General features: G+C 32.5%; 16 protein-coding genes across 16 annotated transcripts; 10 read left to right on the top strand and 6 right to left on the bottom strand.

Annotated features, from left to right (window-relative positions):
- Window positions 1-104: 104 nt before the first annotated feature.
- Window positions 105-1808, top strand: cand_037530 (uncharacterized protein; the record flags this gene model as incomplete). The annotated part of the gene is made up of 3 exons (XM_067213978.1): window positions 105-800; window positions 846-1047; window positions 1228-1808. The coding sequence occupies 3 exons, from the start codon at window positions 105-107 to the stop codon at window positions 1806-1808; spliced, it is 1479 nt and encodes a 492-aa protein (XP_067069791.1).
- Window positions 1809-1977: 169 nt separating this feature from the next.
- cand_037520 (uncharacterized protein) lies at window positions 1978-3612 on the top strand (the record flags this gene model as incomplete). The annotated part of the gene is made up of 1 exon (XM_067213977.1): window positions 1978-3612. The coding sequence occupies one exon, from the start codon at window positions 1978-1980 to the stop codon at window positions 3610-3612; it is 1635 nt and encodes a 544-aa protein (XP_067069790.1).
- A 1134-nt stretch (window positions 3613-4746) lies between these two features.
- cand_037510 (translation initiation factor beta subunit) lies at window positions 4747-5391 on the top strand (the record flags this gene model as incomplete). Its single annotated transcript, XM_067213976.1, has 1 exon — window positions 4747-5391. The coding sequence occupies one exon, from the start codon at window positions 4747-4749 to the stop codon at window positions 5389-5391; it is 645 nt and encodes a 214-aa protein (XP_067069789.1).
- Window positions 5392-5455: 64 nt separating this feature from the next.
- On the bottom strand, window positions 5456-8611 carry cand_037500 (uncharacterized protein; the record flags this gene model as incomplete). Its single annotated transcript, XM_067213975.1, has 1 exon — window positions 5456-8611. The coding sequence occupies one exon, from the start codon at window positions 8609-8611 to the stop codon at window positions 5456-5458; it is 3156 nt and encodes a 1051-aa protein (XP_067069788.1).
- Window positions 8612-8839: 228 nt separating this feature from the next.
- cand_037490 (uncharacterized protein) lies at window positions 8840-10231 on the top strand (the record flags this gene model as incomplete). The annotated part of the gene is made up of 1 exon (XM_067213974.1): window positions 8840-10231. One exon carries the CDS (start codon window positions 8840-8842, stop codon window positions 10229-10231), a length of 1392 nt encoding a protein of 463 aa, XP_067069787.1.
- A 112-nt stretch (window positions 10232-10343) lies between these two features.
- cand_037480 (transcription factor S-II domain-containing protein) lies at window positions 10344-11312 on the bottom strand (the record flags this gene model as incomplete). The annotated part of the gene is made up of 1 exon (XM_067213973.1): window positions 10344-11312. One exon carries the CDS (start codon window positions 11310-11312, stop codon window positions 10344-10346), a length of 969 nt encoding a protein of 322 aa, XP_067069786.1.
- A 545-nt stretch (window positions 11313-11857) lies between these two features.
- cand_037470 (uncharacterized protein) lies at window positions 11858-12394 on the top strand (the record flags this gene model as incomplete). The annotated part of the gene is made up of 1 exon (XM_067213972.1): window positions 11858-12394. The coding sequence occupies one exon, from the start codon at window positions 11858-11860 to the stop codon at window positions 12392-12394; it is 537 nt and encodes a 178-aa protein (XP_067069785.1).
- Window positions 12395-12453: 59 nt separating this feature from the next.
- Window positions 12454-13671, bottom strand: cand_037460 (SKIP SNW domain-containing protein; the record flags this gene model as incomplete). The annotated part of the gene is made up of 1 exon (XM_067213971.1): window positions 12454-13671. The coding sequence occupies one exon, from the start codon at window positions 13669-13671 to the stop codon at window positions 12454-12456; it is 1218 nt and encodes a 405-aa protein (XP_067069784.1).
- Window positions 13672-13961: 290 nt separating this feature from the next.
- On the bottom strand, window positions 13962-16862 carry cand_037450 (uncharacterized protein; the record flags this gene model as incomplete). Its single annotated transcript, XM_067213970.1, has 1 exon — window positions 13962-16862. One exon carries the CDS (start codon window positions 16860-16862, stop codon window positions 13962-13964), a length of 2901 nt encoding a protein of 966 aa, XP_067069783.1.
- Window positions 16863-17381: 519 nt separating this feature from the next.
- Window positions 17382-17774, top strand: cand_037440 (40s ribosomal protein S15A; the record flags this gene model as incomplete). The annotated part of the gene is made up of 1 exon (XM_067213969.1): window positions 17382-17774. One exon carries the CDS (start codon window positions 17382-17384, stop codon window positions 17772-17774), a length of 393 nt encoding a protein of 130 aa, XP_067069782.1.
- Window positions 17775-18505: 731 nt separating this feature from the next.
- Window positions 18506-19267, top strand: cand_037430 (60s ribosomal protein L7; the record flags this gene model as incomplete). The annotated part of the gene is made up of 1 exon (XM_067213968.1): window positions 18506-19267. One exon carries the CDS (start codon window positions 18506-18508, stop codon window positions 19265-19267), a length of 762 nt encoding a protein of 253 aa, XP_067069781.1.
- Window positions 19268-19472: 205 nt separating this feature from the next.
- Window positions 19473-21743, bottom strand: cand_037420 (ubiquitin carboxyl-terminal hydrolase domain-containing protein; the record flags this gene model as incomplete). The annotated part of the gene is made up of 1 exon (XM_067213967.1): window positions 19473-21743. The coding sequence occupies one exon, from the start codon at window positions 21741-21743 to the stop codon at window positions 19473-19475; it is 2271 nt and encodes a 756-aa protein (XP_067069780.1).
- Window positions 21744-22422: 679 nt separating this feature from the next.
- cand_037410 (rRNA 2-O-methyltransferase fibrillarin 1) lies at window positions 22423-23328 on the top strand (the record flags this gene model as incomplete). Its single annotated transcript, XM_067213966.1, has 1 exon — window positions 22423-23328. One exon carries the CDS (start codon window positions 22423-22425, stop codon window positions 23326-23328), a length of 906 nt encoding a protein of 301 aa, XP_067069779.1.
- Window positions 23329-23921: 593 nt separating this feature from the next.
- On the top strand, window positions 23922-24500 carry cand_037400 (uncharacterized protein; the record flags this gene model as incomplete). Its single annotated transcript, XM_067213965.1, has 1 exon — window positions 23922-24500. The coding sequence occupies one exon, from the start codon at window positions 23922-23924 to the stop codon at window positions 24498-24500; it is 579 nt and encodes a 192-aa protein (XP_067069778.1).
- A 110-nt stretch (window positions 24501-24610) lies between these two features.
- Window positions 24611-25709, bottom strand: cand_037390 (uncharacterized protein; the record flags this gene model as incomplete). The annotated part of the gene is made up of 3 exons (XM_067213964.1): window positions 24611-24931; window positions 24993-25171; window positions 25235-25709. The coding sequence occupies 3 exons, from the start codon at window positions 25707-25709 to the stop codon at window positions 24611-24613; spliced, it is 975 nt and encodes a 324-aa protein (XP_067069777.1).
- Window positions 25710-25927: 218 nt separating this feature from the next.
- On the top strand, window positions 25928-27036 carry cand_037380 (uncharacterized protein; the record flags this gene model as incomplete). Its single annotated transcript, XM_067213963.1, has 3 exons — window positions 25928-26575; window positions 26671-26783; window positions 26877-27036. 3 exons carry the CDS (start codon window positions 25928-25930, stop codon window positions 27034-27036), a joined length of 921 nt encoding a protein of 306 aa, XP_067069776.1.
- Between the last annotated feature and the right edge of the window lie 136 nt (window positions 27037-27172).

Below are 27172 nucleotides of genomic sequence, written 5' to 3'. Positions count from 1 at the left end.
ATATCTCGGTAAAGTGTTATGTTACTTTTAAATATAACCATATTTATCCATTCACCTTAAAGTATATTCAATACTCAAGATTTTTATATCAAATAGACAAATTAATGGCTAATAATTCAAGTGAAGATTTAACAATTGCAATTTCACATGCAATAAGCAGTCAAATGACTCCCCCTCTTAGCAATAAAAATCATAAAGTTGACATTGAAACTAACAATGAAAAAAACTCGGAAATTCTATTAGATAAGTTGTCTATTTATCAATGTGAAAACATCTATATTAACGATATATCTACAGCATACACTTGTAGCTCATCGATAACTGATCCCACCTCAATTTATGATACAAGCATATTTGTAAATAGAATAATTGCTATGATTTTACTTTTAATATCTTCAATTATTACTGAACTAGAGGATAATTTTAGGCAGGATATTCTTACGAGAAAGCATTGGTTGGATATTTCTTATACTCTACTTAGTATGAGTACTTGTATTTTTGCCTACTCTTCTGGAAGATCATTTATTAGATCTAGACAAATATTTGGAATTCTTTTAAAATCTTGGAAGTCCAATTATTCTAATACAATTAGAAAGATAATATCACATCCTATCTTAAAAAGTATACGAAGTCTAGTAACTTCAACTGTACTTAAATATGTTATACCAGGCTTCCTGCTATTCATATTGATACATCCAATATCTCCATATATATCCAGTAAATTTCCTCATTGGTTTGAAAGAGCTATGAATACATTTATTAATTTCTACTTAGATTCTATTGATAATGTGATCTATAATGTAAGCAAATACAGTTCTAATTCAAACATTACTTATTTCTTTCAGTTAATTGCAATTCTTGTAATTATTAGAGTGACAATATATCCTGTATGTATTACTCTTTTTGAGTATATATACTCTAATGATATTGAAAATTCAACTATTCATAAAAGTAATGAAACTGAATCCCTTTTAACATCTAATAACTTCAGTATAAACAGTGCACAATTTAATAATATTGAAGCAACTCCTAAAATAAAATATCAAGGTATTGGATATACATTGACTATATTTTGGGTTATATACATGACTTACTATAGTTTATACAATTATCTTACTTTTTATATGATTACTTGCTTTACGATGATATATAGATCATACTATAGTTCCAATTTATCACAAAACAAAAAGTATCTAATTATATGTATTTATATTTATCTATTATTAGCCTTCATCTTTTTGCCTAATAAATCATTAACATGGAAGATGGAATTAATATTTCTCCTTGGTAATCTTGATACATTTTACATTGATATAGCTCAAAAAAAGTGTATCTTTGAAAGTTTTTCTATTATTGCTAAACTTATTCTTGGATTTCTTTCATGTATTGGACTTTACTTCTTTTTCATTAATAATTATACTACAAAACCTAATAAAACTGATTTTTTTAGTGAATATTATATATCGATATGTCAGACACTTGGAATTGTATCTATTATCTATGGGAGTTCATTTATTTCAAAAATACGTCATAAACTTAAAATAGAAAAAAATTCTAAGAATAGGCAGTCACTTTTTATATTCTGTTCTATCATGTTCCATGCCATTGCTATAAAAAAGTCTCAGTTTTTCCTAGAAAAATTTGTGAAATCTCCAATATCAGATATGACTACTATTTCATGTATATTCATAACTGCACTTTTGTGTATTGAAGTATATTCGATATTTCTATATTACCTAATAAAATTGTGGCAGTATATTAACAAAAAGAGGTTTTTAAGCAAAATATCAGGTACCTTAAAGCAATAGTTAGTACATATAAGTAAAATTAGTTATATTTAATAAGCTTGACCTCTATTGTTACACACTTGTACTTTTATTAATCAAATTAAGAGACAGGAATGTACATGTCTTATTTTGACATAAAGCGCATAATCATTCTTACAAGTAGATACCTTAGATAGTGTTTAATGAGTAAATGGAGCTAAAGGTGCTAGGAGAGTCCCAAAGCAAATCTATTTATTATAATTGTAAAGAACGCTTTTATGATATAGATTGGCTAAAGATAGTAGCAGTATGGCTGGTTATATTGGTGCATGTTATTCAATATCTTCGGATACTAAATATTAATATTTCAGAAACTCAAATAATTATTTCTACAAGAATGATTGTCTTTTTTCTTCAATTTGGTATGCCAATATTTTTTTATTCTTCAGGTAGAGTTAGTTTCAAATCAAAAAAATTCAATTTCTATACTTTTTTCAAAAAAAAGGTACTTAGACTACTAGTACCTTTAGCTATTGGATATTTTACAATATTGCCACTAACTCACTATATATCTTTTGGCAGACGTCCATGTGTAAATTATATAGATGTTCTAAATTGTTCTTATTTCGAATATTATATAGAATATATAAAGGACTTTTCATGCCATGGTTTTGAGTGGTTATGGTTCTTGGCATTATTGGCGATCACTAATATATTATTCTATCCTTTTGCAGTTATATTAGCAAATACGAATGCAAATCTGAATGTCAAGAATAATGATGTTGGAATATTAACATTTATATTTTGTTTGCTAATATCTATATGTTTCGGTCCTATTATTGCTTTTTGTTATGATTTAAATCCGATATTTGCAATTGGTCTCTCACTTCCTTACATAATTACTGTGATGTCATCATTTGTAATTAGATATTCCCTAATTAGGAAGAAAGAGTTATTATATTTAACTGCTATTTCTTTTATTTTAAGTACTTTAGTTATATCATTTTATGGCAATCTTGGTAATTCTTCTCAAAGAAACATTAAAAATAACTTATCAAATGCTCTTAGAGGTACTTTTTCTCAAATAACTACTTACAATAAAGGGATAAATATATCTTTTAGAAGGGGAATTTTAGTCAATCTAGATGGTAGGAAAATGTTTTTAGCTATTATATACTATATAGCTTTTTTTGCAGTTGGATATATAGATGGTACTATCAGATATATAAATAGTAATGAGTGTTCTCAAATATTTTATTACCAAATAGAATCTGAGAGAGATAAGGAAAAAGTTAATAATAGGCAGGATCATAATTATCAACTATTATCCTACGCAAAAACTCAATTAAAATTGAGTCCAGTTCATTCAGACTTAAGTATAGGTATAATTGCAAGTATTCCAGGTAGTTTCCGACCATTCATTATATTTATATCTGTAGCTCTTGGAATTCTTAGTTTAAGCTTAAAATTCAAGAATATAGGATATATGTGGTCTTATCCCCTTTATGAGGATTCACAAAGTGCGATGTTATATGTTACGGGTTCATGGATTTTTGTTTTTGGACTAAGTCTAATATCTGAGATATATATGAACTCAGAGTTCAATCCAATTCTTTATAAACATTTCATAACGTCCTCAATCATATTTTATATAGTTCATATGTTTTGGCTTGAGGCCTGTCTTTCATATTTGATAATCCCCTACAACATTACCTTTGATTACTCTATTTTCATTGTATTTATAAGTGTTATTGGACTCTGTTCTCTATCTTATTTTCTAATGACTAGAATTAGTGGCTTATGTACTCTTTTTGGAGTAAGTATAAGCTTATCAGATGATAAATAGTAGTTTAGTGGTTTAACATGTGGTAAGGAAACTATATTATTACAGATAGAAATGAAATCTTAACTTCTATAAATTCAAATTTTCTATTATGTGTCTCACTTCAAAGGTAAGAATGCATTTCAAATGCTGAAATTACTTCTTAAGATAGATTTAGGGTATATTGTAAAAGTATGAATATATTAACTTATTTAAGGACAGGGAATCCTTTCTTCATTTATCTCGTTCACGAGACTTTCACCAAGATCGAGGGGATGCCCTCTATCTCCGCCCCAAGTGGGGTTCTTTGGAAGGAGAAAAAAGTGGAGAACACCGGCATCGATCCGATCACCTCTCGCATGCTAAGCGAGCGCTCTACCATCTGAGCTAGTTCCCCCTACAAGGGTAAGGGGACCCATATATCACAGGGATTGTAATACTGAATGTAATAAAGCCCTTTATATTAGGTGGATCTTGGAAGGCAATATTTAGCTTATTTCATTAGTAACAGACACTAATTTTAGTTGTGTATACAAATAGTATATCCTATAGTATGACAAATCAGTAGATTTATATCCCTTACTTTTATACCAAATAGTCAATAATACTTAAAAAAAAGTGTACTCCATCTAGCATATTAAGTGAAATACAAAAAGTATAGATAAGAAAATATTTATATTTGAGTATTTAGCGATAGTAGCCACTTTAATAACTATTATTAGATATTTAAACTTACTGATGACAATACTTTTACCTTATACCGCCAGACATCCCAAATAACGGTAAGTTGTGGGAGGAGGATATTCAGTTTTAAATTTAGCACTTTTAGCCTATCATAAGGATGCAAAATTTATTATTAAATAAGAAAAACTAAATACATAAGAAATTAAGTGTATATTATATTTCACCGTTAATATCCTAATACCAAACATATCTGATGAATCTGCCAACCTTGATAGCAAAATAATGATATCAGGTTCATACTGAGTAATTTTGTCTTAATTTTATATAACAGATTAGCACTAATTTCTAAAATAGCCTAACTATAACTTTAGTAGTGATACTTGTCAGCCGCCTTCTGCTACTCTCAAAGTTAATGTTTGTGTCTTCCGAAAACTACAGACTCGTTTTTTATTTGCTGTGAATTGATACTTATTAATGTCTGAAAAGGAATTAATAGAAGAAGTCAAGAAGATTGACTTGGGATATGACTTTGGAGAAAAGAAGAAGAAGAAGAAGAGTAAAGAGACAAAAGTAACTGAAGAAGAACCTATAAGTAGTTATATTGATGGTTCAGGATCAACTTTTATTCGTGGTGCTATATACCCATATGAAGAACTTTTGGAAAGAGTCAGAAGATTGATACTCGAACATAATCCAGATCTATGGGGCACTAAGAGATATACATTAAAACCTCCACAGGTAGTACGTGTTGGTAGCAAAAAGGTAGCATGGATGAACTTCCAAGAAATATGTAACATCATGCAAAGGAATGCAGATCATGTCTTCCAGTTTGTTCTAAGTGAACTTGGAACTGAAGGATCTATAGCAGGAGATGGACAATTGGTACTGAAAGGTAAATATGGTCCTAAACATATTGAAGTATTACTAAGGAAATACATTATGGAATACGTTGCTTGTTCAATGTGTAAATCACCCAATACAAGACTTGAAAGAGATAGTAGAACGAGATTATACACGATTGTTTGTGCTGCTTGTGGAGCTAATAGAAGCGTACAAAACATAAAGACGGGTTTCCATGCTGTCTCAAGAGCAGATAGAAAGAAAGCTAAAGCTGTATAGAAATGACAACTTGAATATTAAATTTTTATTTATTGACCACTTTTTATTGAAAAAACTCCTACTTCTAATTATTACATTTACAGAGACAGTCTAATTGGGGACATTTCCTATTATTTTCGAACCATTGCCTAAAGTGTTTAGTATGTCCTCCATGGGAACACTTAACACAGCGAGTGTATAGACCATATACATTGTCTAAACATATGCAGCATTTGAATGGATATTGGATTTCTTTAGATAATTCATCTGAATCAGATGTAGAGTGGGTATGCTCATAGGAACTCTCTATTATACAATTTAGATGCCTTCTTATGTATACACTTAGTTTTTTAATAGCTTTAACTAAATGACAAGCATTATAATTGTGAGTTAAAGAAGTACATATATATTCTAGTAGCCTTAGCAGATTATTTACTTCCAATTTAGTTATATTCAAAAAAAAGTCAGCTGGACGGTTAAAGATGTATATCAGTACTTTTCGGTTAAAGTTAGGAGTTCTTCTACCCCTATCCTCATTTTTATTAAAGCTATGGCTACTGTCAGATCTTATATTTGTTAGTAAGTCGTGAACTCTTGATGGACTCAAGAATGAAGATCTTTTTGTCCCTTCAGTAGTTGAAATATAAAAACTTCTTGCACTTGTTATATCTTGATTTGCACAGTAGTAAAATGTATTATTGAGCCAAATTAATACCTGATAGCAATATGACTTAAAGTCTAAATTTAAATGTTCAAATTCACTGTAGTTTACGGCATAATCTTTAAAATCAATTTTTAAGATATCTTTGATTTGATCTAGAAGAGATTTGATGTTTTCAAAAGATTCATTGTTATTTACTAAAAGTTTATATTTAATTATATTTACTTTTGTAGGTACAAATATTGAATTATATCCACTAAATATGGAAGATGATTTCTTTACTAAGCTAATGCTAGATATCTTATTATTGAATATATCCACAGATTGTGGAAATTTAGCTCCTTCATTATTACTTTGTTCAACAATTTGTTCAATTAAATCTTCATCTAGAGAGTTATGAACTTTAGAAACTACATCTAATACTTTTTTTGATATTAAGTTTGGCCAATTTAATAAAATCTGAGTCCAATTTTTAAATTCAAAAGAATTATCTTCATCTTGTGAATTATTTGTGTATACTTCTAAGAGATTATTTTGAAATTTGGGCATATTTAAAAATCCATTGGTACTGTCAGTCAAAATTATATGATCATCCTGTAACTGTATTCTTATTTCAAAGGCTGAAAATATTTTTTGGAGTGCTAGTTTATCCAGATATTTATGACTACCTGTAATTGTTATTGGTAAAATTACTGAATAATTATTAAATGAATATTTGGAATATCTATCAAGTTTTGTAATCTTAGAGTTTTCATGAGGTAAATTTTTGTCTCCAGAATTCCAAGGCCCTGGAAACATTGTACGGTTTATATGATATGTAACATGTATAAAAACATCATTTCTTTCGCATAAACTCAGTATAATATGAAACTCAAAAGAGTCAAAAGTGCCATCTAAAATTGATTTAAACTTTTCTCTATTATCTTCATAAATTATTTGATTTCTTAAAGATGTATGACGTCTTAGACGAACAAAAACTTTCTCACTACTTTGTACAGACATAAACAATATATTTAATATTAATTGAGGATTACTTTTCTTCTTCTCATATATATTTAAGATATCATTTACACATTTCTGTAGTAAATTCTTCATTATATTCATACTCTTATTGTGGGTAAACTGCCCAAATTCCTGTTGAGTTTTGTTTTTGCCTAAACAAAGTAGAGAAAGCTTCTTATGTGATGTAAAGTCTAATTTAGATATAATGAGAGAAGAACTTGGAAAACTGGATGACTCTATATTTGGTGCTAATTTTAATTTTATTGTTTCAAAATTAGAGTCATTCTCTACATTATATCTTAAATCCAAGTGTTTTGCTTCAGAAATAGAGTGAAAAATAAGTTTATCATCTTTCCGAATAAAAATATCCATACAATTTGGTGGAACAAAGATGTTGCATTCTTGAAAACTTAAATAATCTTGAGTAGATAATATATTGCATTGTAGAAGCCTGTTAGTTAAACAGTCAAATATAACTAGAGTGGAAGTATTTGGTATAAAATCTAAACTTCTGCATAAATATGGGTCACTTTCTTCATAAGATTGTCTTGATATTAGGGACAAGCTATTCTCACTAAAATGACTAGTTTCAGAATCATAATCAAAATTGGAATTTTTCACTATTCTAGCTATACCATTACTACTTAAATTGCCTTCTCTAATAGTACTTTTAATATTTGAAAAATGACCTGCACCAAAGTAATCACTAAAAAATGATATGTCAATTACATAAAGTGAGTTTAATTCATTAATTAAAACTAAATTCTTGTTGTATGGGACCCATGATAAAGATGCAAAGTTGCCCCTCGTTTTGTTTAAATTAAACTGTGATTTATCACATGAACTTATCCAAATATTTCGAGGTAAAATTCCAAGACACCTTGGTCCTCTAATATCATATACACTCATAAAATTCCCATGATCATGTAAAGCAGCAAGATAATAAGCTTCTACTGGATTCCATTGCATACATGTAGTATTGTAATAAGATAAGAATGAATATTCGTCACTTTCAGTTCTAACATCATAAACTCTTATTACTGCATCATTTCCACAAGTTACAAATGTTCCAGTAAAGAAGTGAGGACTCCAGCTTATGGCATTAATACTCATTGAGTTTACAGAGATACATTTCATTTTATTTGTTTCAGTACTCCCAAGCCAAACTTTGCAACCATTATAATTTAAGAAATTATTCTTCAATTGAGGATGTAACCCAAACTTTAGACTATCTGAGCGAGAAGGTAGAGATAGTACTTTATCAACAAATTTTGAAGGAAAATCAATATTGCAGAGTTGATTATTTATACCAGAAGTGTCTAAGTACTTCTCCCCATAGTTATCAGATACCTCTGGCCTTATAATAATATCATCATTGAATACCTTACTTTTATAATAAATGGTATCACACACCTCTTCAGATATAAACTGTCTATTTAATTCATCTTTTCTGATATTTATAGGTTTAAATTGTGAGTCGTACTTAATCTTTAAGTAATTTAATTTCCTCACTCTAACACAGTCAATAGTCCGCAAAATTCCACATGAGCCTTCTATATTGATGTCTATTGAATACATTCAAGTATCGAAATAAAATTCCACAGTAGAGCATATTAAACATCTTACTTAAAGTTAGAATATATATTTGAGCTCTAACTTAGAAAATCTCCGAATGCACATATTAGCGCCTTATGCAATGATATTGATGAAACTCAAACTGATGCAAAATCAAATGTTTTAGGAAGATTTAGGAAGTGAATAAATTAAGATATATATAGTGACTTTGAATCCACTGAATTGCACTCAATGAAGTTATATGAGAGCATACGTGATATTGTCTTACCGGGAACATTTGGAACTGGTCGTCGTGCTTACTTTACTGAAGTAATTGCTACAATCTATCAAATTGCCATCTTTATTTTTGTAATAGCAAGTATTTACAACTCCTTTCGCTTATATGTACATTATGGCCGTATAAATAGCTTTGTTACTACATATTCAGAATCGAATAGTATAGAAGCACCCTCTATTATATTTTGCTATAGCAGTAGTATCCAAGTTAATAAGATCTTACCTTTTAACACTAAAATATATGCAAGAATTTTGTACAATAATAATTTGTATTATAGCTTGCCAATAAAGCTACGTTACTGTCAATTTGGTGTATATCTATGTATGTGTAGTGATATTTGGACTCAAACATTTTATGGTCCCATGACATTTTACAACCAATCAATAGAATTATATAGGAGTAATTCTAAAGATCTTAATGTTTATCTACCTGGTAAATTTCCACTACCAAAGTTCACTAAAGATGAACTTGATAGACAAGTACCTAAATCACTTACTAAAAAGCAAGCAGAAAATAGACATTATAAGCCCCATCTAGTCAATTGGTGTAATCTAAGTATAATGGAAATAAATATAACAAGGGTTGAAAGTAAATTGTATTCTACTTTACAAGGTTATAAGACAAATTTTACCAAGGAATCACTTAATACTATTCAGTGTGAATTTAAAGATGCTATTGAATTTCTCATAATGGAAGATGAAGATGTACCTGGATATATAGGATTTTACACTTCAAAAACTTATGAAGTATTAGAACCTATGTGGATTAAAGTGAGTACTCCGAGTTTAATTTTTGCATATTTGCAACTAGAAAAAAACTGGATAATTGATTTCCAATGGGTTAAGAATATCTTCAATATTTGGCACTTGTTCTCAAGAAGCCGCAGAATAAAATTAAAAAATAGCTCGAACTATAACAACGAAGATGAAGTGTCATTACCATCATTAGTTACTGAAAGTCATCAATTAGCTGCAGATATTGTGCAGATACATGGTAATATTCTACCCACTCACTGGTGGATCCTACATTCTAATGATGACGATATTCAAAGTAAAAATTTTTTAGATATTAATAAGACTTCTACATTATGGATTAGAGCTGAATATCAATCCTTTCTTACTCCAAATACTGTTCGGGTAGCCAATAAGCACTTTTTACTTGTGTTATTTGGTTTAGCTATTTCAATTTTATTCTCTCTAAATTATCTCAGTTTATTTTATTCAATATTCCCTTTTTATAGAGGTGATATTCCGAAATTAAAAGTTTCCTTTATAATAAAAATTTTAAGCTGTAATTTAATAAAATCTTATCATGACGATAATATTGAAAATGATAGTACTTGTTAACCTAACATCTATAGTTAGTCTTAATATCAATGATATAGAGAAAAACAACTGAATTATTATGTAATTCCTTCTTAATTTAATCTAGTTATGTTCATATCTTTATATTTCTGAATTAAAATTTCCATCTATTTCCACAATTCAGACAACGCACAAAAGTAGTCATTGGCTCGTCAGCTGACCTAGTTTGCATTTGAAAATAAGTAGTTTTATTCGTTTTACACTTTCCACAAGTAAACTGTCCATCTTTTTGTACTAAATTTCGTAAATCCCAATCAGATTGACATGCCTCTAAACTTTCTTGTTTGTGTTTCTCCCTTTCTTTTTGTTTAGCTTCTGAGGCCATCTCTCTACTGTGCATAGTTGCTATTTCATCTGGAGTTATTTTTCCAATATATAATTTAGAATTTAGTTCAGGATTCTTCAGATCACCTAGATTCCACTTTATTGTTTTTAGTTGTAAATTATAATCTCTGACTGAGTTCCCTTGTTTGATAATATACTCCTTATACAACGCTGATTCAACCTCAGCTGAGATCTCACATACTTGAGAAGGATCCATCAGTTCAGCTTGAGAAACCGGTACTCCCATTACAAAAGCTTTCCATAAAAACTGTCTAGCTTTATCTCTTAGAGGTTCTCCAGTTAATGGACCAGTGTAAGAGTTGTGAACATTCTTCATTTTTATATTTGCCATTTCAGATATATCCTCTTTTTCTGGAGTTCTTAGTCCATGAGACTCATCAATTTTTGCTACTTTTTTTGGTAAGGATTCTGAATCACCTTTTTGACTACTTTGAGATCTTTCCTTGTCTTCAAGTGCAAGTGAATTCTTCCACTTCCTTATTAAATTATCAGCCATATCTGCTATATCCATAATATTATTATGCTGATAGTTTCGCTTTACAGTGGTCATTAATACTCCTATCTTGGTACTTTTCAAAAGCTGCCTATTAATGTTTATCAGACTTAACTTTTCTAAATGTCCCCTGACTTCATCCTTAGAATCATCTAACTTGCCCCTTGATAAAATCCCCTCAATATCAATCTTAATTTGATTAATACTATGCAGTAAGCCTTCCATATTATCTACCTTATATTAGCAAACTTGTGCAATTACCATAAACTCTCTTTTAGCTTGTACTATAACCTCTTTGCGCCAATTCTCTTGGGAGAGATATTTAGAAAATAAATCTAATGCTTATTTAAACATACTGAAAATTGTAGTATATATACTTTGATAGAATATTTACTCTAATATATTGAAATAAAATAAATAGTTTTTGACAATGAGTACATGATAAATATTAAACTTTAAAATTCCAAAAATCCCAACTATGCAAAAAGTATAAAACCATAAATTCACATTGAACATACTTGGAGATAACTTTCAACATCATCGATTCTTTTTCTTCTAGTTATTATTAAAGAGGATTGGTTCTATCTGGTGCTAATAAACCTTTAGAATTATCTAAATCTATTATACCCCACAACACCCTGTAAGTCAGTACCGGTGTTATACAATACATGCATGCAAATAGATGTTATCACAAACAGCCTCTCACATCACTTCAGTCACAATATATACTTTAATAAAATTTCTAATTGGCAAAAAAATATATTAAAGAAATGTCGAACTACACAGAATCTATAAAGGCTCAGAGTGAGAGTCTTCTTGCAACAGCTCAGCAAGGGTTAGACAAGGCTAAAGAGTATGCAGATTATGATAAAGCTTCTGGCATTGTATTTCCTCATCCATTGGGGAAAGTTGGACCATTTCCTCTTAGAAAAATGGTGACCATTACTGCATCAGTATCATTAGCATTTTCAATATTTCAAATTCTAACAGCAATGAGTTTACCAGGACTGATTACGGCTGCTGCAAGATTCGGAATTGGTATAATTGGGCTTTTATCAGCATATCAAAAGGAAGAATTTATAGCCAAAGTATTTGCCTATGCTCAGGCACTCCTGTTAATAATCAGTTCTCTATTACTGCTTACAGCAGTATTATTTGTGCTACTAAGAATGGGATTCTCAATTTTTTCATTTGTTGTCCTAATTATAGCTCTTCTTGCAGTGGCTTTTGATTACTTTGCTGCATGGATTGCAAGCTCATATTATGAAGCATTAAGAAGAGGTGTTAGTGTTGAATCTGAGGCATAAACTAGTGATTATGATGTTATATCTTAATTAAAATATAGTTCCTATTTTCTCCGTACAGATTATATATTGGTACTTGAATTTTTACTTATCTTATCTATTAAATTATCCAAACCAAAAGGATCGTCATTATCTCTTTCAAATTCCACAGGCTTAGTGCGTGTTTTCCCAATATCTTTGGAACTTGAGAATGATGGTACATGAATTCTTTCCCCTATATTCTCTTCAACTCTGTTCTCTTCAAATCTATAAAGACCCCTAGATTTGTCACTATTTACAAACAGTGGTTTATCATAAATGTTAATAGTCTCATGCTCAAATCCTGAACCTAATCCAGATGATTGACTATACAGACGAGTATCATATTGTACTTCACTATATGTCGGTTGTGCTTGGCCTAAAGCAACACGTTCTGATATATCACGATCTCCATCACGCAACATTTTATTTCTCTTCCCTGCTCTTTCTAATCTTAATTCCCTTTCAATTTCACGACGATGTTCCACCTCTACATCTTCAAGTACTGCATTGCTTCTAGCATTAGGGTTATCTGTTGATCTTAAGAGCTGTGATCTTTCTATTCTAGAAGCTTCTGCTAGTTTCCTGAGTTTCTCTTCTCTCTCTACCTCTTCACGAATACGCTTTTGCTTCAACAATTCATTTCGTAACTTTATCTGTTCTCTAGAGTTCTGTTCTGCAATATATAAAGACTCACTTAAAGCTGCAAATCTATCATTTACGGAAATATCAATCAAGTTCCTACTGTCTACTTGTACACGTTTATCAAGAGGTATTGTATAACCCTTTGGATTTTTCCAATTTGATATACTAGGAGGAATTTTCCATTGCTCAATTTCTTCTTTAGTCAATTTTTTCGATGGTAATCTCAAAATAGGAACCATTACATCACTTTTTACGCCACCAATAGTTCTATATCTAAACCTTGGTAGCTCCAAAGGATCTACTGGTTTTTCTACCATCTTTATAATTCTTTCAGGATATTTTGGATTATATCCCACTGTATCTGGGTTAGATATATATCTCACATATTGAGGAGCCCTATTCTCACTACTATTTTTTGATAAAGACCCAATCTTCTTATTAGATAAGTTCTTATCTATAGCTGCTTTTGTCCTTGTATACAAATCTAATTTAGCATCTTCTTGAGGTTTAGGAAATTTTCTAACTCCACCAAGTGACTCTGATGGTAATTCTTTACTCTGAGATAAGACTCTATCCACTACCAAGCATACAGCCGTAGAATCTGGGGGATCATTCATTTGCTACAAATATTCAATACATTAATTATTGCATCAATCACCTATCTCTAAACATAGATGCTCATAAGTATCAGAAATATGAGCTCCTCAAACCTTACCTTTATTGCAACTCCTATAATTGTACCGCCAGTACTCTACATAGAGAGATTCTAAGTGTCTTTGTTGGCGCCTATTACATCTGTGATCCCAAAAATCCGGTGGTGCATAAAGTTCTTATAAGTGATCTATATTATACAAAAGTATTACATTACAAAAATTATATATTACTATAAAATTTTGAATACTAAGTGTTATTGAATAAGTCCACTGGCAGTCTCATTACCACCCATTCTCCTATTGCTTTTTTTTGCCTTTTTATTTGATCTATAGGGTGCTAAGGAAGTATCCATGGTACCGCCGGTTGTCTTCATTTTTTTATATTCCGTTTGATCATGCTCTAACATCTGCATAAATGAATTGTGACGACGATTCTGCTTCTGCTGCCTTGTACTTCTCTCTTTATGCCAAATATTTGCAATGACTTCTGCATCTCTCCTTATTTGCCTGTTTGCTTGTCTCCTTGCTGAGTTAACTTCTTTCTTTACTCTTGATAGATATAGTCTCTTCTCCATATCGCTTTGTGTTTCTCTCAAATTCTGCCTAGGTCTCATTAAAGCTTTTACAGCATTGGGTACAGAAGGGTCATCAATTTTAGGTGTTAGCATTCTTATTGATGGTACCAGTTTCGGCCATAGCTGTACAGGTGATAAAGGTCTTGTAGCTAATTCTTCTGATAGTATTATGACATCACTTAATAACTTATCATATGTTGAACAATCTGTGACCTGCAACTTTCTACTGTATTCAATCATCCACTTGAAGTTTGGAAGTACAAAGTGAATAATTGGAATATATATACCTGGATTTAATTCCATACACTTTATGACACGTATCAAAGATTTTAAAATATTAACACCAATAGATTCTCTATATTTATCTCTAGTATGAACCCATTTCACACAGCTAACAGATAACGCAAAATACCCTGGACTATATTTACCCTCAAATTCTGGCAAATCCCTATCTTTCTGTGTATACCCAATACATGCCATTTCTAAAAGAGCAATTATTCCAGTGATACATCTTAAATCGCAAGACTCAGACAAACTAACTTGAGCATGTTTATCAATAAATAAGTTATTAATTGATTCACTAGTTCTGTATGGTTCAGTAAATACTTTCCCCATTCTACTATATCTTTCAGCCCATAGTTCAAGACAAGTAGTGACAGGAGTCAGTATAGGATGACTTAAATCAGTTATTGGAAAAATTAAAAACATAATACGACACATAGTAACATGTATAATATCAAATGTTCTGCGAGTATCTTTAAGCTGGTAGAAGAGGTTTGGGCACCACTCTAAAGCATCAGGACAATAGTATTCATCTTGTTTACAAGTTAGGTGATTTTCTATTAATTGTTCTATTTTATATAATTTAGTAATGTCTGGTAAAGTAAGGCAGCAAATCTCCAAAGAAAATATTGCAAGAATTTCAATTGTTTCTTCAGAAGAAACCTCCAAGAAGAAAAAGAGATGTTCACACATCAATCTTAAAAACTCAATAATATGGCTCATTGACATTACATTCGATGGTTCTACCTTTAACTTTTTGGCTATATTGAGAGGATAGAAAATTAGGAATTTAGTGATAAGCTTTGCATCATTAACCATATAAGGATTTCCCTTATTAAAACATGCTCGGAATCTATGAATAAGCTTCCACTGAGAAATTGGATGAAATTCAACTAAATATTTCATCAGATCCTTATATGAATAGTCATGGCCTAATATAGACGATGGTTCAAAACGATATGGCAACTCCAATTCATTCTCTTCATTCCTAAGCCAGTCAATATTTTTGTTCTCAACTTCGTCTAGGTAATTCTGGCATTTACATACATCTGGAATAATGAGTTCCAAAGGTTCAATATCCAGTGTCTCTATTAAAATATTTGTTTGGGATTCTTCATCAAACAATTCAGCTAGTTCCAAAGTTGGTCCAACATCTTCTTGATTAGTGTAATTGTCGTACTCCTGTTTATTAGATATATCATGCTTACACTCTTTATATTCTTCTTTATTGTCATCCTCACTATATTCATCATCTTCATCATCCTTTTCTTCATCTTCATCATCCTTTTCTTCATCTTCATCATCCTTTTCTTCATCTTCATTACTCTTAATTTCACTGTCTCCACATTCATTGCCACTTTCTTCAAAATAATCTTGCATAAGCTCCATATTCATTCTTTGCCTTCTTTCTTCTTCAAGCTTAGATAGCTTCTTGGCATTCAATGCAGCTATTTCCTCCTTCGTCTTTATCCTATCACTAACCCCCGATCTAATATCAAAAACTAGTTCACTACGCAATAAATCATAGTCATCTATTTGATCCTCTTTATTATTATCATCCATTTGTGAGATTTGTGCAAAATTGATATCTCCAAGTTTCTCAATAACTACGCTAGATAATGCTTGTTTAGTTGGCTTGAATGAAAGAAGTGGATGAATTTCACTGAATGATTCATTATAAGCCTTTAATCTTTCCTCCAGCTCCTCTCTATGACGTCTCTTCTCAGCCTTGGCTACTTTACTTTTGAGTATTATTTCTTTAAATATATCCTGTCTTGTAATTGGCACTTCATTATTTTTTGTGGCTCCTGATTCGCCTTTACCAAAATAGAATTCGGACGCAAATTTAGTGTGTAATGGATCCTCTACTTCATCATCTAAATCAGAGTCCTTCATATCAAATTTGCTAATTTCATGATCACTTAGCAATGACAGTGATATTCCTAAATGAGTCAAACCCAAATTACCATTATCTTCCTCAATTATACCTTCTTCATTTTCACTATTATCCTCCAGATTGAAACTTTTCTTCTTATTTCCTATCTTACTAATCTTTTTAGATAATAAACCAGCTAGAACTCTATTATTATTAGATGGATTGAACCTCTCTCTCTCATCTACAAACTCACTCTTTTTCCTCTCAGCCTGTAATTCCTTCAGAAGAGCACTTCTGCGCTCAATATTCTCTTTAATATTTGAGCTTAGCCCATCTTGTTTAAATTTCCTTTTCCCCAAAACTTTTATATGAGAAGTTCTGCAGCTTTTAGCTTGATCAAAAACACTCCCTTGTTTGATCATATCCCTAACTCTCTTTTCAATTATTGTAAATATATACTACTAAACTCTAACAGTCATTTATTTAATATAACTATTAACATATCAGCTTATTAATATTGTCTCGCAAGCTACTAACATCACGTTTTAACGTCAGTGATAGTACTCTTCAAAATAACCCGCTAAAAAGAATATCACTAGATATCACTAATAGGCGCCTATATTATAGCGCACTATGTCAAACTTATTAAACTTCTGACGACGGCGTCTCTTAAGCTTAATAGTAAGCAATTATAGTAATGTTAACTAGGCGTCCAGGTCTTCATGAGATAATAATTTTATATAAGAAAATATAGAACCTGTACCAAACTAAATAAAGTACAGGGTGCGGTTACTGACTAGTTTTATATTACTGGGAAAAAGTAGATAGATAAGCTGCAAAGCGACAAGTTTCTGTGTTATACTGGTTTAGAGAAGAACCAGTACTCAGGAATCTTTTTTAAAGAAGGAATTTAGTACATTTTATAGAATAGTTTGAGAGAAATGGTTCGAGTTTCAGTATTAAGTGATTGCCTAAAGGCTATATTAAATGCAGAGAAGATGGGTCGTCGTCAAGTTCTAATCCGTCCCTCTTCAAAAGTTATTGTTCAGTTCTTACAGTGTATGCAACGCCGTGGTTATATTGGAGAATTTGAGGTTTTAGATGATCGTAGAGCAGGGAAGATATGTATTGAGTTATTGGGACGCCTGAATAAGTGTGGAGTTATATCACCTCGTTACGATGTTCCATTATCTGATATTGAACAGATAAGTACAAATCTCTTGCCATCCAGACAATTTGGTTATGTTGTATTGTCAACTTCATATGGTATTATGGACCAAGAAGAAGCTAGAAAGAAGCATACTGGTGGGAAGATTCTAGGTTTCTTTTTTTAATAAAGAAACTTTGGGGATGAATTTAGGAACTTTTATAGGATATGACGGAGCTGTAGGCAAATATCACTTCGTCAACTTAATCTCGCTATTCATATCTCACTAGATTTTAAAATGACAACTATCTCTTTAATATTTGATAGTATTGGTATACTGATTCAAGGGATATTCAATAATTGACACATTTAATCACTTCGAAATTACACAATTACTATTTAGTAGACACTACTTATTCTCTTTAATTTCTGCAAATTTATATTAATTAGTAGACAAGACTACTACTATAACTGGAAAGGTGTATTGAGGTCACTGGATTGCTGTATATAGATTTATCTGCTCCATCAGCACTGAAATCATAGTGAAATATATAAATATCGGTGTTGACATCATTAAATCACTTTTTGGCCTTTTTCACTGGTACCATTAAGTTAAGAAGTGAGACGTATTAAAATGGACATATAGCGCTTTTTTGTAGCGAGACACGTCTGTATTGTTGCAGCCCTGCGCTATAATAATTAGAACAAAGCTCTAATATCTAGGTAGCAGCTTCTGTAATATAGTCTGATGTTTGTCTGTGTACCATATAGTAACTTTAATAAGGTAGTATTATCTGTCTTGTCTTCTGGTGATAATTTACCTATAAAACTGACATTCAAAGAGCTCGTTTTGTTTAAAGGTAATTCATTAATTCTGTCCCTTATTTCTTTTTCTTGACACCTTAAGACCCTTTTATAATGGCTGACAGATTTGATGTATCATGTAGAATTCCACCAAGCGAAAGCAAGTTGGCAAAGGAAGCACGAGATAAGGCTTTGATGGAGGCATTCATGGAGAAGAGGAAAAAGTCTCGTGTAGTCAACAGACAGTTGCGTACAAAGGCTAAAATTGAGTCACTGAAACTACAAAAACAATACAGAGAATATGTGAACTCAATAATAGAAGCTAGGAGGCAAGCGAAAGCTAATGGTGGTTTATATCGTGATGCAGAGCCAAAGGTAGTATTTGTTATACGTTTAAAGGGTATTAATAAGCTCTGTCCAAAAGTGAGAAAAATATTACAACTCTTTAGACTTCGTCAGATTAATAATGCCGTATTTCTACCAGTAAACAAAGCTACTAAGGAGATGTTGAAGATTGTTGATCCCTTTGTGGCATATGGATATCCATCTATTTCGATGATCCGCAAACTTATTTACAAAAGAGGATATTTAAAGTTAGGGAGGCCAGGTAGCTTCCAGAGAATCCGTATTCAGGATAATTCTATATTCCAGGAAAAATTGAGTAAAAAGGGAGTATTTGGTATTGAAGGGATGGTCCGTGAATTATTTTTCTGTGGCCCACAATTTAAAACTGTAAACTCCTTGTTATGGCCATTTAAGCTATCTTCTCCTAGAGGCGGATTTGTACGTAAGTCTACACGCTTCACAGAAGCTAGTGGTGGTGATTGTGGTAATAGAGAATATTTAATCAACAAATTGATCGATAGGATGTGCTAGATTTATGAAATAGTTACTATCATGAAGTAGTCACTATCATGAGATATCCAGAGCTATTAGCATACTTTTAGTATTTTTATTAGGAAAACTAGCTAATAACTTTTTTTAAAGACTTTACATGTGTCTATAATCTGTGTTCTGTATGAAGTCATCTTAGCAATATAGATTCGAAGTAGCTTCCATGTATTTATATTCTACAGTAGCTTTACTTCTGTATATGTGAATGCTTTCTAGTAAATATCCACTTCTCCCTCTTATTTTTAAAGAGAGTTTTCTTTCCAAGACCTTCGGATCTTTGTATAGCTGCCAAGTCAAATTGCTGTCGGCCAAAAAGGGACTCCTTTTTATATTGTAGTGTATTAGACGTATTTCTATACAACTCGCCTGTACAGAAAGACATTTGTAACTTTCGTAAAGGTTTCTTAATTTTTCCTTTATCATATTCACGATCATATTCTGACCTTCTACTAACAGCTGGAAGTATAGAGTCCTCAGCATCTTTAATCATTTGTTCCTGCTCATCAGTTAAATTAATATCATCCCAGCGTTGGACAGTTCCACTTAAGTTCACTTTATTAATATCTGATTGTTCCAATTCACTGTCTAACTGTTCATTACCATCTAAATAAGACGCTCTATATGTTTTTTTGTAGCCTAGCAAACGTAGAAAAGTAGAAACTTCTCTATGATGAATCAATTTTGAGAGACCACGACGTGTTCTAGAAGTCTTAAAATTAGCTGACAGTTTTAATAAAAACTGTAAAAGGCTTTTTGATAATCCCATACAACTAATATCTTTGCTATTTCTTTTTTCAGAAGTCTCATTTAAGCTTACTTTATTAGATTTTATACTTTTTTTAACAGCCTTTAATGTATTTATATCTGAAAATATTTTGTTGGAACCTACCTTTTCAGAGCTTTCTTTAAAATTTCTAATTGACAATACTATTCCCTCGTTATTTGTTTGTGGTGGTCTTGTGATAGGTAATATATTTGTTAGTCTCGATATTGGCTCATCATTAGAAGTGAAGTCTGCTTCAGTATTTGTTTTGCTGCTTTCAAACTCGATATCACCAAAATGAAGACCTGATTTCAAGCACAATGGAATATCTGGAGCCAAAATAAAAGTTTCATTAAATTGAAGTTGATTTCTTTGAGCATAAAATAACAGATATGCACCTATAGTTTCATTTAGTACTTCACTAGACTTAGAAATCCTCACAGTTTCGTCATTAAAACAATACCATTGATTATTCAATCCTTTAGCATAAGTATAGTAGTGACCACCAGATAAAGATCCTCCAGAGTGGCATACAACTGACCATAAATCATAAATGAAAGACTGTCTACAAGCACTTAGAGAGTTATTTGGTGCATATACCTGCGAATTACAAGTATTCCTCGTAGTCATATATGAGGACATATCCAAAACTTCATTATACTTTATTGACTTGTAGGGTTTCTTACTCCCATGTCCAATAAAACTAAATCTCTTCAATTGAATTGTTAGTAAAGGTGGTAGCTTTTCAATAAGTACTTCTTTTGAGGCATCACTCTTCTTTTCACACTTTGGGCATTTATATTGATTGGCACCTTGCAAATACTCTTTCTTTGTAAATATTGAAAAGGCATTTTCTAAGGATGATACACCAACAATATCCAGGGGGATATCCATGAATGGATCATAAGTATTAGACATATATAAGCAGCTAAAACAAACAATTTGAGACCGGAAAAAACCACAGAACAGTTGACCTATATATGTTGTTGATATATCTATTGGATTTAATTTACGAAAGATATCATCACTTTGTAGATTTTTCGGAACACTTGCCTTATGCAGGCCTTCCAAAAAGTAGCGAAGGAATTCGTGAGCATCCTGCATTATTCCAATACGAAATTTTCGCCAAATCAACTTCTGAGCACATTTTAATATATTTGGAGCAATTGCTCTTTGGGACTTATTTATATTTTGGCTTTTTTCATTACCATCGAAAACAGTCAAGATGTGATCCTCAAACATGCATAGTAAGCACACCAAATTTTCACGATAATATTTACATACTTTATGGTGCCTCATGTTTAGACAATCATATAGTATTGGTGGGGCGTATGTTAAAGCTTGCAAAATTGAGTTTAAGTAGCAAGTATTCCATCCTGAATTTAATAGACCCTTTCCAACTGAATTCTGCTGGTTTAAGCTATATTTTAATTTGAAATTCTCAATATCCTCACTACTTGGTATTAATGATGGTGGGTAGTAATAATACTTAGAAGTCGACAGTGGTGCATTATTTATTATCTCTCTAGTTATAATTTTTATACTAGAGCTCATGCTATTCTTGATATTAGTTTCTGAGTTTAATTCCGCCTTTCCTTTAAGGTATCCCTGTTCTACAAATACTATATGCCGTGCTGAGAGAACTAATGAGTTTCCATTAAATGTTTGCTCTTGGTATATTCCTTTATTTAACATAAAAGATTTCAAGGTGGCGATTTCACTTTTTGATACAAGTTGGAACGATAAGTCAGCGCTCTGAGTCCTACTGTCTCTCTACGTGATGTATCAGATTATCTCGTTAAAATCTTCGAGGACTTTGGCAAAGGAAAAGTCATAAATATGTATTACTTGCTACTGATACAACATAAACTACTGAATAACCAAAATGACTCTCTATAAAAGTCTCTCACCTCTTGTTTAAAGTAACTTACCTTGAACTTAAGAAGTACAACTTGATATTGGTATGCAGAATTACCTTCATATCTTGTTCCACTAAATACCTTTTAATTAGTGTGAGTGAACACGCTTAGAATAAGGAGTACGTGTTTTTAATCTTTCTAACAGCTTTAATATAAATAATATTGATATTAGTACCGAGGTATTGTTAAAAATAAGAAGAGTAATAATAGTAGTTTAGGAAAAATATCTACTGAAATATTCACTTAGACCAAAATAGAGATGAAATGCTCAGTGTATATACGAAGATATCAATTTTCCATGAGAAACTGAAAACTATAAAACCAAGATTTTAAAATTGAACGGAGACAGGTATGGACCGCTCATAAATTAAGGATATATGCGTGATTCAGTAACAGTGGAGGGACTACATTTGTCAGAAGTTGACAAAGTAGTTCAAATAACTTAATTATAATTAATGAGTTCCCCAGCTTTCTTTAGAGGTGGTCGTGGAGGTAGTCGTGGGAATAGTCGCGGAGGACGTGGTGGAAAATCAGTAGCTCGAGGAGAAAGTCCATTTAGAGGAAAAGGTGGTGGAAGAGGCAGAGGTAGTGGAAGAGGTAGAGGTGGTGGAAGGGGTAGTACAGGAGGAATGAAAGGTGGTTCAAAAGTAGTAATACTTCCCCATCGCCACGAGGGTGTTTTCATGGCTAAAGGAAGAAGTGATGCACTAGTAACAAGAAATATGGTCCCTGGTATATCAATATATGGTGAAAAGAGGATTGAGGTAATAGATCCAGAGACAAATGAAAAAGTTGAATATCGTGTATGGAATCCCTTTAGATCCAAATTAGGAGCAACAATTATTGGTGGTGTTGCTAATATGCCAATTAAACCAGGTTCAAAAGTTTTATATTTAGGTGCAGCAAATGGAACAACAGTTTCACATGTATCAGATATGGTTGGACCAAATGGCTGCGTATATGCAGTAGAGTTTAGCCATAGATCAGGCCGTGACTTGACAGATATGGCTAAGAGAAGACCCAATATTGTACCTATTGTAGAAGATGCAAGAACACCACAAAAATATAGGATGCTTGTTCCAATGGTAGATGTTATATTTTCAGATGTAGCCCAGCCAGATCAGGCTCGTATTGTTAGTTTGAATGCACATTTGTTTTTAAAAACAAATGGATACTTTATTATTTCTATCAAAGCTAGTTGCGTGGACTCTACTGCAAAGCCTGAAGCTGTTTTCGCATCAGAAGTAGATAAATTACGTGCTGAAAAGTGTAAACCTAAAGAACAGTTAACGTTAGAACCATATCACAGAGACCATGCAGTAGTTATTGGAGTCTATCGCCAACTTAAAAAAAAAGAGTAACTAAATCTTTCATTCACTTGAGTACTCTAGCAAAGCACCATATTACTATATACACTTGTCTAAGACTTTCAACATACAACTTTGTTGCCTAGAACTCAGATTGAATGTTAATTTATTCTAATAAAAGTACAATAATAAATTCCTAAGTTCTCCCCCTTTGGGTGCTACTTTTTGTGGCGCTATATAAAGCCGTCATTACGTCGTGTTTAATTTCGGATAAGTGAGCCCTGTAAGAGAAAAGGGACGTCGACTGTACTCGAACAGGATCATTTCTATAGTGAATCCGAATGTACTGAGCTACAGAACTTGACAACACCTCTATCCGTGAAGATGAGTTGTCCATCCCACCACAATGGGAAGTATAACACACCCTTAGGTTCTCACTTCTGAGTTCCAGAGGGGTGCGGTGTTGATGAACCGGTGGTTCTCTTTTCTTAGGGGGAGGATCCTGATGGTGCGGATGATTCTGAACGGCCCAGTCGCGAGGTGTCCCCCCTCTATCCAACGGGCGGGCTAGGATCCTCCACAGGGTGTGCACTCTTAGATAGGTATCTTATATAGCACTCTTTGCTTACTCAGTGTCCAGGTTGTAGATGGAGTCTGAGTACAGTTCCAATATACATGGAGATGCAGGTCCCGACCAGGGGCCTAGTCAGAGTAGTGACTTGGCTTATCTCGACAAGCTCGAGTCTGATATAATGCTGGACGACGATGAGCTGTCAGACACTGCCAGACAGTTAGTGCACCAGACCACCGGTAGTATGCTCCGTTCCCTAACTTTTAGCGATACGGGGGGCCTAAAGGGAGCTCTCGAAAGGGCCTATACACTGAGACAAGAAAGTCTAAAGTATTCAAAAGATGAGATTGTAGATGCCTACAGAAGACGGGCTAGGCTGGCAGCCATGGTATCAAGACGTAGAATAACTTTACAACACCTTAGAGCAAGATACAATGTAGCTACAAGACTTAAGCAAGGTCTAAAGGTAACAGAACACAATGACATAGATAGCAGAGAACCAACAGGTAGTGAGCCAAACCTGCAAAGACAGAGCACTTCATTGACACCTGTGAGATTTGGCAGTAGAAGTCTGTCTGACGCCATAGCACTACAGCAAATAGCAAACTTACAAATTGGGTCAAACTCAGAAACTCAATTTACAAGGGGAGCATAACAACTAGTTATACAATTCTACTCATATACAATACTGATTATTAATACCTCACTAGTCCTCTAGATGGATACTATAGTCTTTAGCCAACTACAAGGAATTTATTAAGGCATCTAGACTTCTGTTACTTTCGGTTTACCATCTTCTAGTCCAACGGTAATTGTTTTAATAGCAGGTCTAGATGACCAAGCGGACTTTGACTTCTCTGTTTGCCCCTTGGAAACCTCTATTGATGGCAATGTACCAGCCAAACCCATATTACGACAGAACCATGCCTCTGTAATAGCATTTATCCATGCAACTTGACTATCCTTACCCAATCCACACAGCACTTGATCCACACCATGGTATTTGAACCCTAAACATCCTGGAGCTACATCAACATTGTAAACTGGTAGTTCTATACCTTCCAAAGCAAAAGATGCTTTTGGAATCTAAAGAAATAATTCGAAGTTATTTGATACTATTAGTGCTTTTATACGTTAAGAATCTTACCGTATTGAAGTATAATGTTAGCATATTTCCATTTAGAAATCCCAAAGAACCGTCCATTATATCTGTCACCTCCTCACTATTTGGCACAAAAGCTAATGGTCCAATTTTCAATATATCACATCGTTTGCCACTACCTGCTCCTGCTTTCTGCGCAGCAATTTGCATTTTCTTTGCCTCCTCTACAAATTAAGTACAGATATTTCTAAAAATGAAATATGGTGAATATTTTTATTTTGTCATACCTTCTAATATATAAGCTTGTGCTAGAAGCACTTTAGCACGTTTAGCATTTCCTATCGCTGCTTTCCTTTCTGGGAACTTCTCTTCATTAAAATCAGCCTTGGATAATTCACCTTCAGGTACACCACTCTGTTCCTGTAAATACTTGGCAATTTTTCTTTTCTTAATAGCCTCTGCAAATAAAATATTACTCTGCAGTTTAAATGCCTCTTGAGACAGTGGACTTTCCCTAAAAGAAACCCCAGATGACTGAGATAATTGACCCAGTCCTTGGTTTATTTCTTCATCTCCTGAGACTTTCTGAATTTGTGTCTGTAAGAATTGTATTGTTTTATATGAAATAGGTTTCTCTGTTTTATACTCTAGCTTTGCATGGCTTAAACCTTGTAGTAGATCAAATGGGTTTGTTAAATGATATACACTTAAGCCACTAACTAGCCCCAAACAGTACAAAACCAGTGCCAATTTTTTGAACATTTTTACTATAATATATTACTAAACCTTCTCTAGTGTTATTAGCTACCTTTTCACTGCAGAGAACTGCCACGTACCGATGCATGCATGCATTGATATGGACATTATCGATATATTATTACATGCATATACCGGTACCTTTATACCGTGAGCCTAAATGATTCAAGTAGCTTTCAAGGTAAGAAAAAATATTGTATTAATCTGACAATCTAAGTATAAGTATGAGAATTATATTGCTAGTCCCACTTTTATTAAGTCTACTATATACGAGTGTTTACGGAAGACTAGTTAGATCAATAAACTATGGAACATTGGAACCGCAATTTTTCCCGGGCACAATTACATCACTGATTCAAACTGCAAGGAAGTTGATTGGATCTAATATTGAACCTCAGTCTATTATTGGTGAAGGAACTGCCCAGACTAAAACTGAAGACTCAGACAAACTATACAAAAAAGCAGTTTCAGAATCTATTTCAGTATATCAAAAGGCAATGAATGATGCAAGTACAAATAAATTGAGACAAAAGGATGCAGTTAGCCAAATTCCACCATTTATCAATCCTAGACCCCCAGCATGTTCAGTGCTATTGACTACAGAACTGGGATTGGCACTTGATGCCACAAATATATTTGATATCGACTTACTAACAGCAAAGATAACAAAAGATGCACTTATTTTTATGACGGACCCACAAGACTCATTCACTACTGTCCGCAGCTTTGCACTCGATAAAATCGAAGTACCTTTAGAATCAATACAAAACAGTAGAAAATGTTTCAGAATGTACTTTGACACTGAACCAATTGTTATCTGTGCAAAATCTGATGCTCAACGTAATGAAGTGATGAACAAATTAACTGAAGCTGTAAGTTACTATTTACATTGTACTTTCTTAAGTAAATCACTAATCTTTACATTTTCACATTCTAACTTCTTACTCCAAATTTATTTTATTTATAGGTATTCTGCATAAATAGTGGAGTTACTTTAACACAGTCAATTGGTAAAGTTGTTGATACAGGATTCGCAGATACAGCACTAGGAATGCCACCATTTACAACGAAAGATATAAGGTATGTTTTCTTTAAGTTAAACTATAGCCATCAAGGTTTAAAAAAAGTATCTATTCAACTTATGAATACATTCAAATACTTGCCCTATTTTAGATGGATTGAACAAATTGCAATGAGACAATTGCAGTATGCTGGAAAAGTTCAATCTAATGTCCTTAACTGGCTTAAATCAAGGGGAACTCAGCACGTTGTCGTTAAGAATCCATTAGGAACTAACCCAATTATCACTGTGAATGGTGAAAAGATGGTGTAGACTACCTAATAACTACTTGAGTAGGGAAGTGAATTATTTAAAGACTATTAAAATGTCACATTGAATAGTTTCTAGTTGTATCAATAATATTTACTATCTATCAAAACCTTTTAAATTTGAGAAGTTTAATATAGTA

Source organism: Cryptosporidium andersoni, assembly GCF_001865355.1.
Source record: "Cryptosporidium andersoni isolate 30847 chromosome Unknown contig_8, whole genome shotgun sequence".
NCBI lineage: Eukaryota > Apicomplexa > Conoidasida > Eucoccidiorida > Cryptosporidiidae > Cryptosporidium > Cryptosporidium andersoni.
Note: the sequence above shows the minus strand (reverse complement) of the source record. Positions and strands in the feature narration are given on the sequence as shown.